Source organism: Magallana gigas, chromosome 8 (genome assembly GCF_963853765.1).
Source record: "Magallana gigas chromosome 8, xbMagGiga1.1, whole genome shotgun sequence".
Lineage (NCBI taxonomy): Eukaryota > Metazoa > Mollusca > Bivalvia > Ostreida > Ostreidae > Magallana > Magallana gigas.
Genome location: NC_088860.1, coordinates 28514786 through 28528075, shown reverse-complemented (window position 1 = coordinate 28528075; position 13290 = coordinate 28514786). Strand labels below are relative to the sequence as shown.

The 13290-nt window shown below is 33.2% G+C and overlaps 1 protein-coding gene across 12 annotated transcripts in view; it reads left to right on the top strand.

Moving 5' to 3' along the window:
* Positions 1 to 13290, top strand: part of LOC105343840 (growth hormone-regulated TBC protein 1-A) — a 199671-nt gene that overhangs the window by 79666 nt on the left and 106715 nt on the right. For 8 of the 12 annotated variants that reach the window (XR_010708745.1, XM_066069736.1, XM_066069733.1 and 5 more), the window contains one exon: positions 9145 to 9191. The exons of 1 other annotated variant lie outside the window; for it this stretch is intronic. Coding sequence is in view for 5 of the 11 variants with exons in the window: in XM_066069733.1 (XP_065925805.1) it covers positions 9145 to 9191 (47 nt within the window). In the remaining 6 variants the exon portion in view is untranslated. Of the gene's footprint in view, positions 1 to 8747; positions 8891 to 9144; positions 9192 to 10157; positions 12128 to 13290 lie in introns of those variants that run through there. 3 more of the 12 variants (XR_010708744.1, XM_066069734.1, XM_066069735.1) reach the window with 3 other exon arrangements.

Below are 13290 nucleotides of genomic sequence, written 5' to 3'. Positions count from 1 at the left end.
TCATTTAATAATGAGGTACTCGATCATACATGTACTATGCTTTTTAATCAATTTACAAATAACTTCTACTGGTGATTAACAAAGATGTTTAACTTAAACAGTTGCAGCAAAATTAGAGATAAAGGACACAAGTTAAAATTATCAACTTTAAATTTTGCACATTTTATAAATTTTAGAAATAAACACAAAATTGATGAACAAACCATAATGAAATTTGACAAATAGTACTCAACCAATCGGTGATGATTTGTTGCTGCAGATTGATAAATTTGAATGCAGTTTGATCACAACATGCATGCACAGATGGACTTGGACAAAAGTTCACAATGAGCGAAGTTCAAGCCATATAGTTCACAATTAAGCCCTGCAAGGTCACTGGTCATATTACAATTATTCACGGCAATCTTTAAGGCATTCTTGATGTCTTTTTTATGACAGTCTTCTGTATGTGCTCTCTGATTTAATTTCACACATTAACAATATCACACAAATAGCCGAATATCACAAAAATGTCCACAATGGAATGGTCAGACTTCAGCACTGTTGTTTATATGCTTTTCTACGTAGTCTTACACAAATTCAGTTATCACTCTTTTTTGTTTGCATCATTTGATCATAAAATCAGTGAGTTAGTTGTTCATGCAAGATTGACCAAAATTTTTGACCTCGACCTTTTTTGTTCCTCAAGGTCTAGCGTTTTATAAAAAATATTGTCCAGACCACAACACAAGACTCCTTCAACATACAGACTTTTAACTTGTATCATAGATAGATGGTATATAACCTAGTTGAACCTTACCAAAAATTTTGACCTTGACCTAAAATATTTATTTCAAGGTCAAATTAGAAAAAACCTCATTGTTCAACTCCTAAATATACTTTGACAGATGGACTTCAAACTTTAAACAAAGAACAATAATAATACACTGAGGTGTACTATTGATTAATATTTGACCTTGACCTTGTTTTCTCAAGGTCAGATTAAGAAAAAAAAAAATAAAATTTTGCATCGGTCGTAACTTAGATACCTTTTGACATTAAGACTTCAAACCTAAAACATTGATAGATGGTACTGAGTAAGAGTGCACAGCACCATAATTTTTGACCTTGACCAATATTGTGTCTCAAGTTTATTCATTTTCTAAAACATATTGTACGAATCATAACATGAGATTCCTGAAACATACAGACTTTAAACTTGTATCACAGATAGATACTTATAAACAAAGAACTAAAATACCATGAGACATACTGTTGTTAATTATACCCCTGCTCCGAAGGAGAGGGGGTATACTGTTTTACCCTTGTGTGTCTGTCTGTCCGTCCGTCTGTCTGTCCGTCCGTAACAAAAATTTCTGTCGCATTTATCTCAGCAACTATTTATCGCAGATGCTTGAAATTTTAACACAGTGTTTGTTAAGGCATGCCATATCGTGGGATATATTTTTGTACCAATCAGACGTCAACTTCCTGTTAAATGACGACTTTGCTTATTTTTTAGCCAAAATTTTCAAACAAATTTTCGTCAAAGATTTCTCAGCAACTGTTTATTGCAGATGCTTGAAATTTTTACACAGTATTTGTATAGGCATGCCATATTGTGGGATATATTTTTGTACCAATCAGACGTCAACTTCCTGTTAAATGACGACTTTGTTTATTTTTTGCCAAAATTTTCAAACAAATTTCCGTCAAAGATTTCTCAGCAGCTATTTATCGGAGATGCTTGAAATTTTTACACAGTGTTTGTTTAGGCATGTTATATTGTGGGATATATTTCTGTATCAATCGGATGCCAGCTTTCTGTTAAATGTCGACTTTGCTTATTTTGCATATTCACATCAGAGCGGGGGTATCACTAGTGAGCATTGGCTCACAGATATCTTGTTAGCTCACCTGAGCTGAAAGCTCAAGTGAGCTATTCTGATCACATTTTGTCCGTCGTCCGTCTGTCCGTCTGTCCGTCCGTCCGTCTGTAAACTTTTTACATTTTGAACTTCTTCTCTAAAACCGCTAATCCAATTTCAACCAAATTTGGCACAAAGCATCCGTATGGGAGGGCGAATATAAATTGCAGAAATAAAAGTCCGATCAGTATTCAAAGCGGAGAAAACCTTGAAACTGTAGAAAAAGGGGGGTGCATTTTAAAAAATCTTCTTCTCAAGAACTACCGAGGCAAATTCAACGTAGTTTAGCATAAATTATCCTTATGGGAAGGAAAATAAAAATTGCAAAAATTAAGTGCTAATTCTGTTTCAAATCTGAGTTATTACGAAAATAATAATAAAGGAAAGGCGTGTTTCAGCTTCGCGTTCGGCATCCGGTAAAATGGGTAGGCTAGACTTGGTCTGGGCAAAACAAAAGATTGGCAGTTATTAATCTGCCAATCTCATTAAAATTTCAGGATATTTGATTGACCAGTATATTTGTATTCGCTGTAAATATTGTGCAAAATAATGCGTATTTTGAATTGACGATTGTCGATCTGCCCCGGCTTTTATTTTGCCACGGCCCGGGTTTGCATACCCATTTTACCAAGACTCGTATTCCATACTTCTAAAACGAGGTTCTTTGTTTAAAGCAGCCATGACATTATACGAAAAAGGGTCGATCTGACTATGATGGTTGTGCAACAGTTTGCGTATGAAGGGAAATTTTTGAAACATGCAAAATATATTGGTGCCGATTTTGTGAAGTAAATTGAGGCTAAATATTTCAATACGTTGACAGTTTTCACACATGACGTTGGTGTTAGCTTGTTCTGATTTTCGTTTCGTTTTCATTATTTATGCTTTGTAACCTGGGAACTATTGTCTGTATTTCGTGATTTTTACGTATCAAATCAAACAGAGACTTCGGTATATCAAACAGTTAACTGTTTACCTGCGCAAATTAAGCAAAATCTGATATATAAAAAAGTACTGAAATACAATTCATTCTATCGGTAATTCGGCAGTATCTTTTGCGTAATGGTAGATTAATGCAATAGGTTTTGTTGAGATGCTCGATTTCGAGATTATTCAGTTTAAATAGCTAGAGTTTAATATCGCTGACGGAAATATGTAGGTATATACATGTATATATATGATTCATTTCGAGTGTTCCTTATTTGTTATAGTGCATGTTTCTTGTGTTTTAATTGTTTACAATTTCTATTTACTAACCATATTTGAGTGTTTAGCTTCGAATTATTAGCAAGATACAGAGATTTGCTCACAATTCTATGTTTGTACACAGATCTTAAAAACTAAAGATTAAAAAAGTAAAACAATTGTCAATATTTATTAAGGAAATTTTCGAAGTCTCTTCTTCCAGAAACCAACTTTAACAACTTATTGTATTGTAAACTTAACCTTTTTTAGCTCACCTGAGCCAAAGGCTCAAGTGAGCTTTTCTGATCACAATTTGTCCATTGTCTGTCGTCGTCGTTGTTGTCGTCGTTGTTGTAAACTTTTCACATTTTCATCTTCTTCTCAAGAACCACTGAGCAAATTTCAACCAAATTTGGCACAAAGCACCACTAGGTGAAAGGGACTCAAGTTTGTTCAAATGAAGTGCCACGCCCTCTTTAAAGGGGAGATAATTGAGAATTATTGAAAATTCGTTGGAATTTTTCAAAAGTCTTCTTCTCAAAAACTATTCAGCCTGAAAAGCTTAAACATGTGTGGAGGCATCATTAGGTAGTGTAGATTCAAGTTTGATCAAATCATGGTCCCCGGGGGTAGGGTGGGGCCACAATAGGGGGATCATGTTTTACAAAGGATTATATAGAGAAAATCTTTAAAAATCTTCTTCTCAAAAACTATTAGGCCAGAACAGCTCAAATTAAAATGGAAGCATCCTCAGGTAGTATAGATTCAAGTTTGTTCAAATTATAGTTCCCAAGGGTAGGGTGGGGCCACAATTGGGGGATCAAGTTTTACATAGGAATATATAGAGAAAATCTTTAAAAGTCTTCTTTTCAAAAACTATTAGGCCAGGAAAGCTCAAATTTGAGTGGAAGCATCCTCAGATAGTGTAGATTCAAGTTTGTTCAAATCATGGTCCCTGGGGGTAGGGTGGGGCCACAATAGGGGGATCTTGTTTAACATAAGAATATATAGAGAAAATCTTTAAAAATCTTCTCAAAAACTATTTGGCCAGAAAAGCTCAAATTGAAATGGAAGCATCCTCAGGTAGTGTAGATTCAAGTTTGTTCAAATCATGATCCCCGGGGGTAGGGTGGGGCCACAATTGAGAGATCAATTTTTACATAGGAATATATAGAGAAAATCTTTAAAAATCTTCTTCTCAAAAACTATTAGGCGAGGAAAGCTCAACTTTGAGTTGAGCAAGATCTACTGTACTCAGTTGTCAAGATATTTTGATACTGTAATGCTAATTTGATCAGAATTAAGGCAATTGTTGCTCAGGTGAGCGATGTGGCCCCTGGGCCTCTTGTTTTTTTTACCTTGACCCTTTTCCGAACTCGAAGTCAAATTAAGAAAAAAAATCATTTTTTTTTCAGATTTTAACTTCAAAATTCTTTGACAAAGAGACTTTAAACTTAAAACATAGTTTGATGATCTATCGAAAAAATGAACCAAACCCAACTTTTTTACCTTGACCTTTTTGGATCTCGGGGTCTATTATCATGAAAATATTCCTTACAATAATGACTTTGTATCATATATGGATGATATATAACATATAGCTGACATCATTCTTTTTTACTTATTAAATTGCCCCTTATTACAATCATTGGGGAGAATGGGAGACGTGTTTTTTTGGTAAAAAAAACCCAATACCCACTAGTTTGGTTTATATCTGACGTCACGACTCTTGGACCAGTTTTCAAAATGGCCGTCTTCCGCTTCATTGGTGCTTAGACTGCTCACTTATTTGTTTATCAAATAAAAAATAATGAATACAGTGTAAAGTTTTATGAAGAAATAGATGAACTTTAGATATGCTATTAATAATTTAGTGTCAAAATTTTCATTAAGTGATTAAAGTGGAAGACATTCTTAGGGTAACGACTCATGGACCTCCCAGGATACTTACTCCATCTACTGATCTATTAATCAATATAGCTACAAATTTGCACTACTAACTCTGACTATGTGAGTAGAACATGAATTCTTTTATTTAAGTAATAAAAATGTAAGTCATATAAAATGTACTTATTCACTATGTAATGATAATTCACTAAATTTGGCCTTGTTTAAATAAATTTTGAATTTAAATTATTTGTTCATGCATCAAAACGATGTCAATAACGAGCATTTTGCTTGATTCGACACCCAGCATTGTCATAGGGACGGCCTTAAACTGTTAAACCATAGGCGTCGGAACCGGGGGGATAGGAGGGCTTAGCCCCCCACTTTTTAAGCTCACCTGAGCTGAAAGCTCAAGTGAGCTATTCTGATCACATTTTGTCTGTCGTCCGTCTGTCCGTCCGTCTGTCCGTAAACTTTTCACATTTTCAACATTTTCTCAAGAACTACTAGGCCAATTTCAACCAAACTTGGCACAAATCATCCTTAGTTATAGGGGATTCAAAGTTGTGAATATTAGGGGTCACGCCCATTTTCAAGGGGAGATAATTAGAAATTAATGAAATATTCCGAGAAATTTTCAAAAATCTTCTTCTCAAGAACCAGAAAGCCAGGAAAGCTGAAACTTGTGTGAAAGCATTCTCAGGTAGTGTAGATTTAAAGTTGTGAAATTCATGACCCCCGGGGGTAGGGTGGACCCACAATGGGGGGTCGAAGTTTTACATAGGAATATATAGAGTAAATCTTTAAAAAAATCTTCTTCTCTGAAACTAAACAGCCAGGAAAGCTGAAACTTGTGTGGAAGCATCCTCAGGTAGTGTAGATTCAAAGTTGTGAAATTCATGACCCCCGGGGGTTGGGTGAGGCCACATTGGGGGGGGGGGGGTGTTAAAATTTTACATAGAAATATATAGACTAAATCTTTAAAAATCTTCTTCTCAGAAACGAATCAGCCAGGAAAGCTGAAACTTTTGTGGAAGCATCCTCAGGCAGTGTAGATTCAAAGTTGTGAAAATCATGATCTGTTTAGCCGTGGATATTCCAAAAGTAAACACTCCATTGTCAATCATTCTTTTACCTTGTGCACAGCTTTATTCCCTTATTTTCATTCATTTTACCATCTCGGTGATGGCAGACAACATGGCAGCATCGAATGTGAAAATTGGCGGCTAGCTATTAATCAACCAATCAGCGCGCGCGAAGCTTAACATAGTGAAACAAAAGTAAAAGTAGAAACAAACACTGAACAGCATACGAAAAAATTCTTCAATCTTCATGATTCAACATCGAGCGGTTTAGACACTCCAATATAAGTTAACTGATATTTGAACGTAGGAAAAAAGAATATAGCATAACAAAAGAACAGACAGGTTGGTGTTCACATAATACGTGGGGTCTGGAGGGGGGGGTCATTTTGCCTTTTATGTAATGAAACATCATATAATTAAAGTTGATCTTATTTTCGTAATAATAGAAATTTTTATTGAGACTATCTTAGAATTAAACTTAAATCTGAAAATATTAATTAGATTTATTTTTTCTCTATACAAATATACAAAATTATAACAGCAATTCAACAACTTAAATCTGAAAATATTAATTAGATTTATTTTTTCTCTATACAAATATACAAAATTATAACAGCAATTCATTATAAAGTTGTGCTGAATGTGTATAAAATTGTATAAGTCTTATTTCTGGTAAAGCTTTGGCAAGCTCAGGAAGTAAACAAAACAAAAACAAAACAAAAAGTTCTGAGCTCCATATTTTTCCCAGATGAAAAATATACTAAGTCCAATTCTCCATATTATTTCCGTATATTTTCCAGATAATTTACGGATTTTTTCTGCATTTCCGTATTATTTAATTTTCTCCGTATTTTCTCTGCATTTTTTCTGTATTTAAAATGAGGAAAAAATGCGGAATCATGCGGAAATCTGGAGATCTGAGGTGTGGGATGCAATATTTATCTAGTTCTTCTCGATCATGATCACTCTGCTGGTAATGGCGAATCAAGATTCTTAAAGGCAGAGACAATAAGACAACCTTGCATGGACAAGTATATAATTCTGATAAACAAGGACAATTATACCTTTTTGAAAGCAAAGTAGATATATGCCATTTCTGAAAAGCTAGTCACTTTCAAATTTCCTATTGTATTGCCCAACCTGTCTGTGTGCAGACTCTCTCTCTCTCTCTCTCTCTCTCTCTCTCTCTCTCTCTCTCTCTCTCTCTCTCTCTCTCTCTCTCTCATAATATACTTATATAGTAAGTCTTTTTTTTGCTTTATCATAACAAATATCAGTAAAGGAATTTACTTAGTAAATCATGTTTTGTGTTTAGTAAATGATTGTCCTTTTTTTCATAACAATAATCAGTAAAAAGGAATTACTTAGTAAAACATTTCTACACATTAAGTAAATGTAAGTAAAATATTTTTATTTAGTAATTGACATGAAGTTCAGTAATTAGGGCCCCGCAAGGATTTGCGGTGCCCTATAGTAATCACTCTGTCCGTCCTTCTGTCTGTCCGTCTGTCACTCTTCCGTCCACAAATTTTCTGTTTTTTTTCTAATAACTTTTTTTTATGGTTGCCCAATCAAGTTCAAATTTGGTATGGTAGTTCAGTAGGCAGAAATACATATTTTGATGCTAAGTTTGGTTCTCTATGTCTTCTGGTTTGGAGCTGGGGTGGTGGGGTAGATTCCTTAACTATGCATAAGAATGAATGGGCAAAGAGAGATAACTGCTGAGAATGTTACCATTGTATACTTGGAAAGCTGTGCAATATTTGTCCTTTGGGATTAATTAACCTTCCACAGGAAGAAAATCCTAAGCTTTATCTTTATCTGTCACATTGAGATTAATTACTGCACTCCCTGTGTCTGCAAATGAACTTTGTTTTGAAGTTAAGGTGAATTTTGAATGATGTTTTGTATTGTGTACATTCTTTGAAATATGGATTTAAAATATAATATTCATACTTTATTTTGGTTAAAATACCGTACACAATGATTTATGATAATTTTATTGAATTCTAAAATCAAGATATATATTAATATATCCTTTTTCACTATTTTATTTTTTAATTATTTATTTTATTTTTTTCTGTCTTAATGCTGTTAATTTTAACAGGTAATCAGATAATAACCCCATTCTGTCATTTCTGAAAAAAAATCTTATTGTAAATTTATAAGAAAAGGATGAGAGAGCTGAACAATTAACCCCCTGGGATTAATTATCTTGCCTGCTGCAGAAAATTTAGAGGATTATCTCTATCTGTCATATGAAGATTAATGAACACCTTTGTCTGCAACTGATGTTTGTTTTGAAGTTGAGGTCAACCCTGGGTGATACAATGTATTTCATTCACTGAAGGCTTGCCTTTTATAAAACACCTGTTTAAATACACATTTAATTTAGTTTTTTATAAGACATGAGGTTATCCCTGTTTTATGCAGATACAAGGTTACTAATATTTAGAGTTTTTGGACATTCAAGAACTATCTTAAAATTTTAAAAATACAGTTGTTACTTATAATTTTCCTATATATATTTTTTAAATTAAATTAAATTTAAATTTAAATTTAAATCAAATTAAACTCTCATTCCATGAGCTGCACCCTTATATTTTTACCCCTCAGTTTAACACTTTAATTGTTGGATGAAAATCATATCCAACTACAAATCATGAGATCCTTTATATTGCAGTTCTTTACATCTTATGCCGGGCACTTATTTTTCATCATTGTTGATATAAAGAGGATGGAATTCAAAGTTTTTTTCACTTCTGTATATTAATTGTCATAGCGGGGCCCTTCCTGACTGGTCAGTTTTCTAGTTGTTTTAAATTTGTAAGTAAATGTTAAGTAATTACCTATTACTTATTAATATGATTTTAAGTAAAAAATGATTACTAAGTAAAACTTTTTTTAGAGTGTTTGCCATTTTTTAAAATTTTGACTCAATAAAATGGGATAAAGAATCCTTATGATGGAATTTCCTTGGACAAATCTTTTAAATTTAAAAAAAAAATTGATATCCAAATGAACTGAATAAACATTTGTAAATTGATTGATGTTTTTCATTTTAATTTTTTTTATTTCAGTGAAACGATTTTGCAGAAAAGGAATTCCAAATGAACATCGTAAAACTGTAAGTTTTAACTTTTCATTCTTCTGAATATATAGCCATATAAAAAAGCCATATACATGTTCCTGTATCTGATAATACTCCTCAGAGTCCTTATTATACTACTTTTATGCATCATTTATTAAAGTATATAAGCTTGCTAGACTAAAATACAGTAAATGGCAAAATTAAAAAAATAGAAAAAAAAAAAAAATATATAGATGAAAGAGAAATACAATTAAGTGTGTGTAGTACTTTATACTGGCCACCAGAAGTTGGTCAGGTACACACTTATATGATAAATATCAAAGCATTTGAGAAGTTGTCTGATTTTGCAAAGCTACTATACACAATTTCAAAAATTCGCGCACTTGGGTTACTTCCCCTAACTATGACGTCAGACGAGGAATCTTGATAACTCGCCACGCTGCATCATTGCAATGTCAGAGTCGATTGTTTCACCAAATGTGCCCAGTTGCAGTATAGAATCTACGTTGGTAAGTTATTTATTTATCGGTGTATATATATTTCGACTCATTTTAAATTATAATGCAATATAAATGCCAACGTATGTTGTCAAGTGACGATGAAGAGGAAATTCGAATCAAAACATCTTTCTCAGTCGAAGACAGAAAGAAGCAATATAAACATGATTTTTGCATGTCAAATGTTAATTTTGGTAGGTACGTGTTTGTAATTCTCATTTATGCAAGTATAGTGTTAGAAATTATGTTTAAGGTTTATAAAACCTGAGACAATTTATGTATCTGATAGAACTATATGTAGTGAAAAAAGAAGTGAACTTCTGTTGAGTTTGAGACCAATGATTTTCTGTGACAACAGAGTTGTTATTTACATATCTGGTAACGGTAATTTAATAATTACTAAAACAACATTGTAGTAATTAAGATGTATTTTAAAACATAATGAATATATATTAATGTTATGTATTAGTTATGTATAAAAATGAATTAATATTTTTTATTTCAGAGTAATAGAAACTGCTGTGTTCCTGGCTGTACCACATATGGATACCCTATAATTCCAGGTCATGGAAAAATCAGCTACCACAATTTCCCTCCTGCTGGTGATCCATTAAGGAAACAATGGATAATTAATATTAAAAGAGATGAAAGTGATTTATTTAAAGTAACATCCAGCACTGTTGTTTGTTCACTTCATTTTACGAAAGAAAATTTGGAGTACCATCCATTTAGTGGAAGAAGAACCAAACTGCCCGGATGTGTGCCGACTACGTTTAATTGTTGGAAACACCTTAATCACATTTACAAAGAACAAAGATCAAGACCGTTAAATGCTCTTCAAAAGGCCAAGAATGTTACCAAAGTCGCAAACACCAAGTGCAGTAAATTGCATGACAACGGTGAGACATGTCCTGAAGCTGTTGATGAAGGAAGTGTATCGGAAGTACCAGTAGAAAACATTTTAAATGATGCTAGTGTTTGTGCTAATGAGCATGAATTGGACAATTTTTTCCTTTCTGATGAAATTAAAAAACTGAAAGAAAAAAAATGAAAAAATGTTGAAAGAATTTGAAAAACTGAAGCTTGAAAATTTGACTCTAAAATCGAACATTAATTTGTTAAAATTTGCCATAGAGAACTTGAATGACAAAGATGTAAATTTTTACACTAGATTTTCTAGTAGAGCAGTATTTAATGAAGTCTTAAATTTTTTGAATCCAGGTTGAAATGGAGAAAATATGATTCTTAATACTGCTAATATTGATAATATTGATGAGATTCAATGTAATGTTAAGAGTGGTAGACCTAGGAAACTTTCTCCAGAGAATCAGCTTTTAATGTTTCTTTGTAGAGTAAAAGTTGGATTATTTGAGTATGATTTGTCGAACAGATTTGGTGTTTCAATTAGCACTGTAAGCAATGTATTAATATCTTGGGCCAATTTTTGTTATCAACGTCTTGGAACTTTTAATATTTGGCCAAGCAAGAAGCAAGTTTTTCAGTATATGCCCCAGTCTTTTAAGGAAAAATACCCTTCAACTAGGGTAATTATTGATTGTACTGAAAAAAAGGTAGAAATGTCATCATCCTTACTTTTAAAGTCACAGACTTACAGCAACTATAAGAGTGCAAATACATTAAAAGGTTTAATAGGTATTTCACCGTCAGGGAGTGTTAGTTTTGTAAGTCAGTTATTTACAGGCTGTATTTCAGACAGAAATTACAGAACGTTTTGGTTTTCTTCAACTTCCCTTTGAAAAGGGAGATAGTATAATGGCTGACAAAGGCCTTAACATTCAGGATTTGTTAGATGAAGTACATGTAAAACTAAATATTCCACCTTTTTTAGGTATGTATGATCAAATGGCAGGTGGGGATGTTTTAAGGACACAAAGCATAGCTGCAGAGCGAATTCATGTTGAGAGAGCTATAAACAAAATCAAATCATTTCACATTTTTAGCCGGGCTCTGCTGAAAGCAGAGTCCTGGCTATAGGCAGGCCAATCGCCAATGTTACTATAAATAGCACAAATAAACAAAAAACCAAACAGCGTCAAGGTAAAGCTTCCGCTATACCAAATAGTTACCCAAAGAGCCACGTTTTGTCAAAAGTGTTGGCATTTTGTTTCTTTTTTAAATTTCGAATGAATTGTCTCTCTTTTTTAGTTTTCTTATTGATAACGTGTTTTTAAAACATTACTAGGCATTTTGGACACATACAATGCGCATGAATTTTCATGAACTACTTTGCTGCACGATGAAGAAACGGGGATTGAATATATAATGCTTGTTGCAAAATTCAAGGCAGCAACTGTTGAACTTTTTAACTTCTACTAGACAGACTTATTTTTTGTTTATAGCCGCTTACAAAATTTGGTCGCTCTCTGATGCTTTGCCGACATTAAAAGCATGAGAGAGAGAGAGAGAGAGAGAGAGAGAGAGAGAGAGAGAGAGAGAGAGAGAGAGATTTTCAGTCTTTACTACACAATATGCAGAAAGACACACCAGAAGAGTCCGGCTTTCAGTACTTCAGTACTTTGATTGATCAAGTTATTCCTCTTAGTTTAATGGGATCCATCAATCAAATTTGGACAGTGTGTGCACTTCTTACTTTGTTTCAAGAACCTATTATTTCTGTGTCTTGATATCCTGTAATCAGTATCATTTGTACATGTAATGATGTGTAACTATCTTTTAATAATGACTGGAATAAGTGAATGACTGCTGAAGTATACTTGTTAAATTACAAAAGTTGTTATATAAATTCATTGTAATGTAGTTAAGAAAGACTGTTTATGCTGCATTTCGATAGTACATAATATATATTAATGATACTTGTTTCAGTTTGTTGGTGTATATATTGCAGGAAAATTCAACTGACTGCTATTGAATAATAAACAAAGACATAAATACATATTCTATTTTTTATTCAAATTATACCTGCAATGTTCAATGTCAAATTCAGGATGAATCTGAATGACAACTTTGTAGACTTCGAGTCTGATGGAGCACAGGGACAATTTGTGAAACATAAAACTCATGTAATTTGTTAATCATACTTGTCCAGTAATGTATGTCAAAAGCAATGCGTTCAATAATCAATCCTTTGTTAGTATACACAACAAAGTCACACCAGCGAGCACCACATATTCCTAGTTGACCTTGCACTTGGCTATAGTAGTGGTGGTTTCTTTTCAAACATGGTAAACCTTGGCCATTCAGTTCACAGTAGAATGTTGGGTCACTGCAAGCATCAACTGCAGAAATATCTCTATGCTTATAAGCACACTTGACTTCCAACAAGCCTAGGCCATACTTTGCATCAAATACCTTTCCATCTGGAGAAGCTCCTGCCCAACAAATTTTTGGATTTACAAAAAGACCACTGCTGTAGATTTGTACTGGATTCCTTGCTCTTTCCATATACTGCTTATATTTATATTTAGCTTTTTCCTCATTTTCTGTTCCGTACCTTACAGAGGGGACATTTGAAAGATCTTTTTTGCTAATCACTGTATTTTTAATAAAACTTTGATTATTTTTTGTTTTTCTTTTCATTACAAGCCCAAATTTACTGGCTGTCAGCCTATTCCTGCGTTTGTTAAACCAGCTATCTGATAAACTTTGTGTTCTTGTAC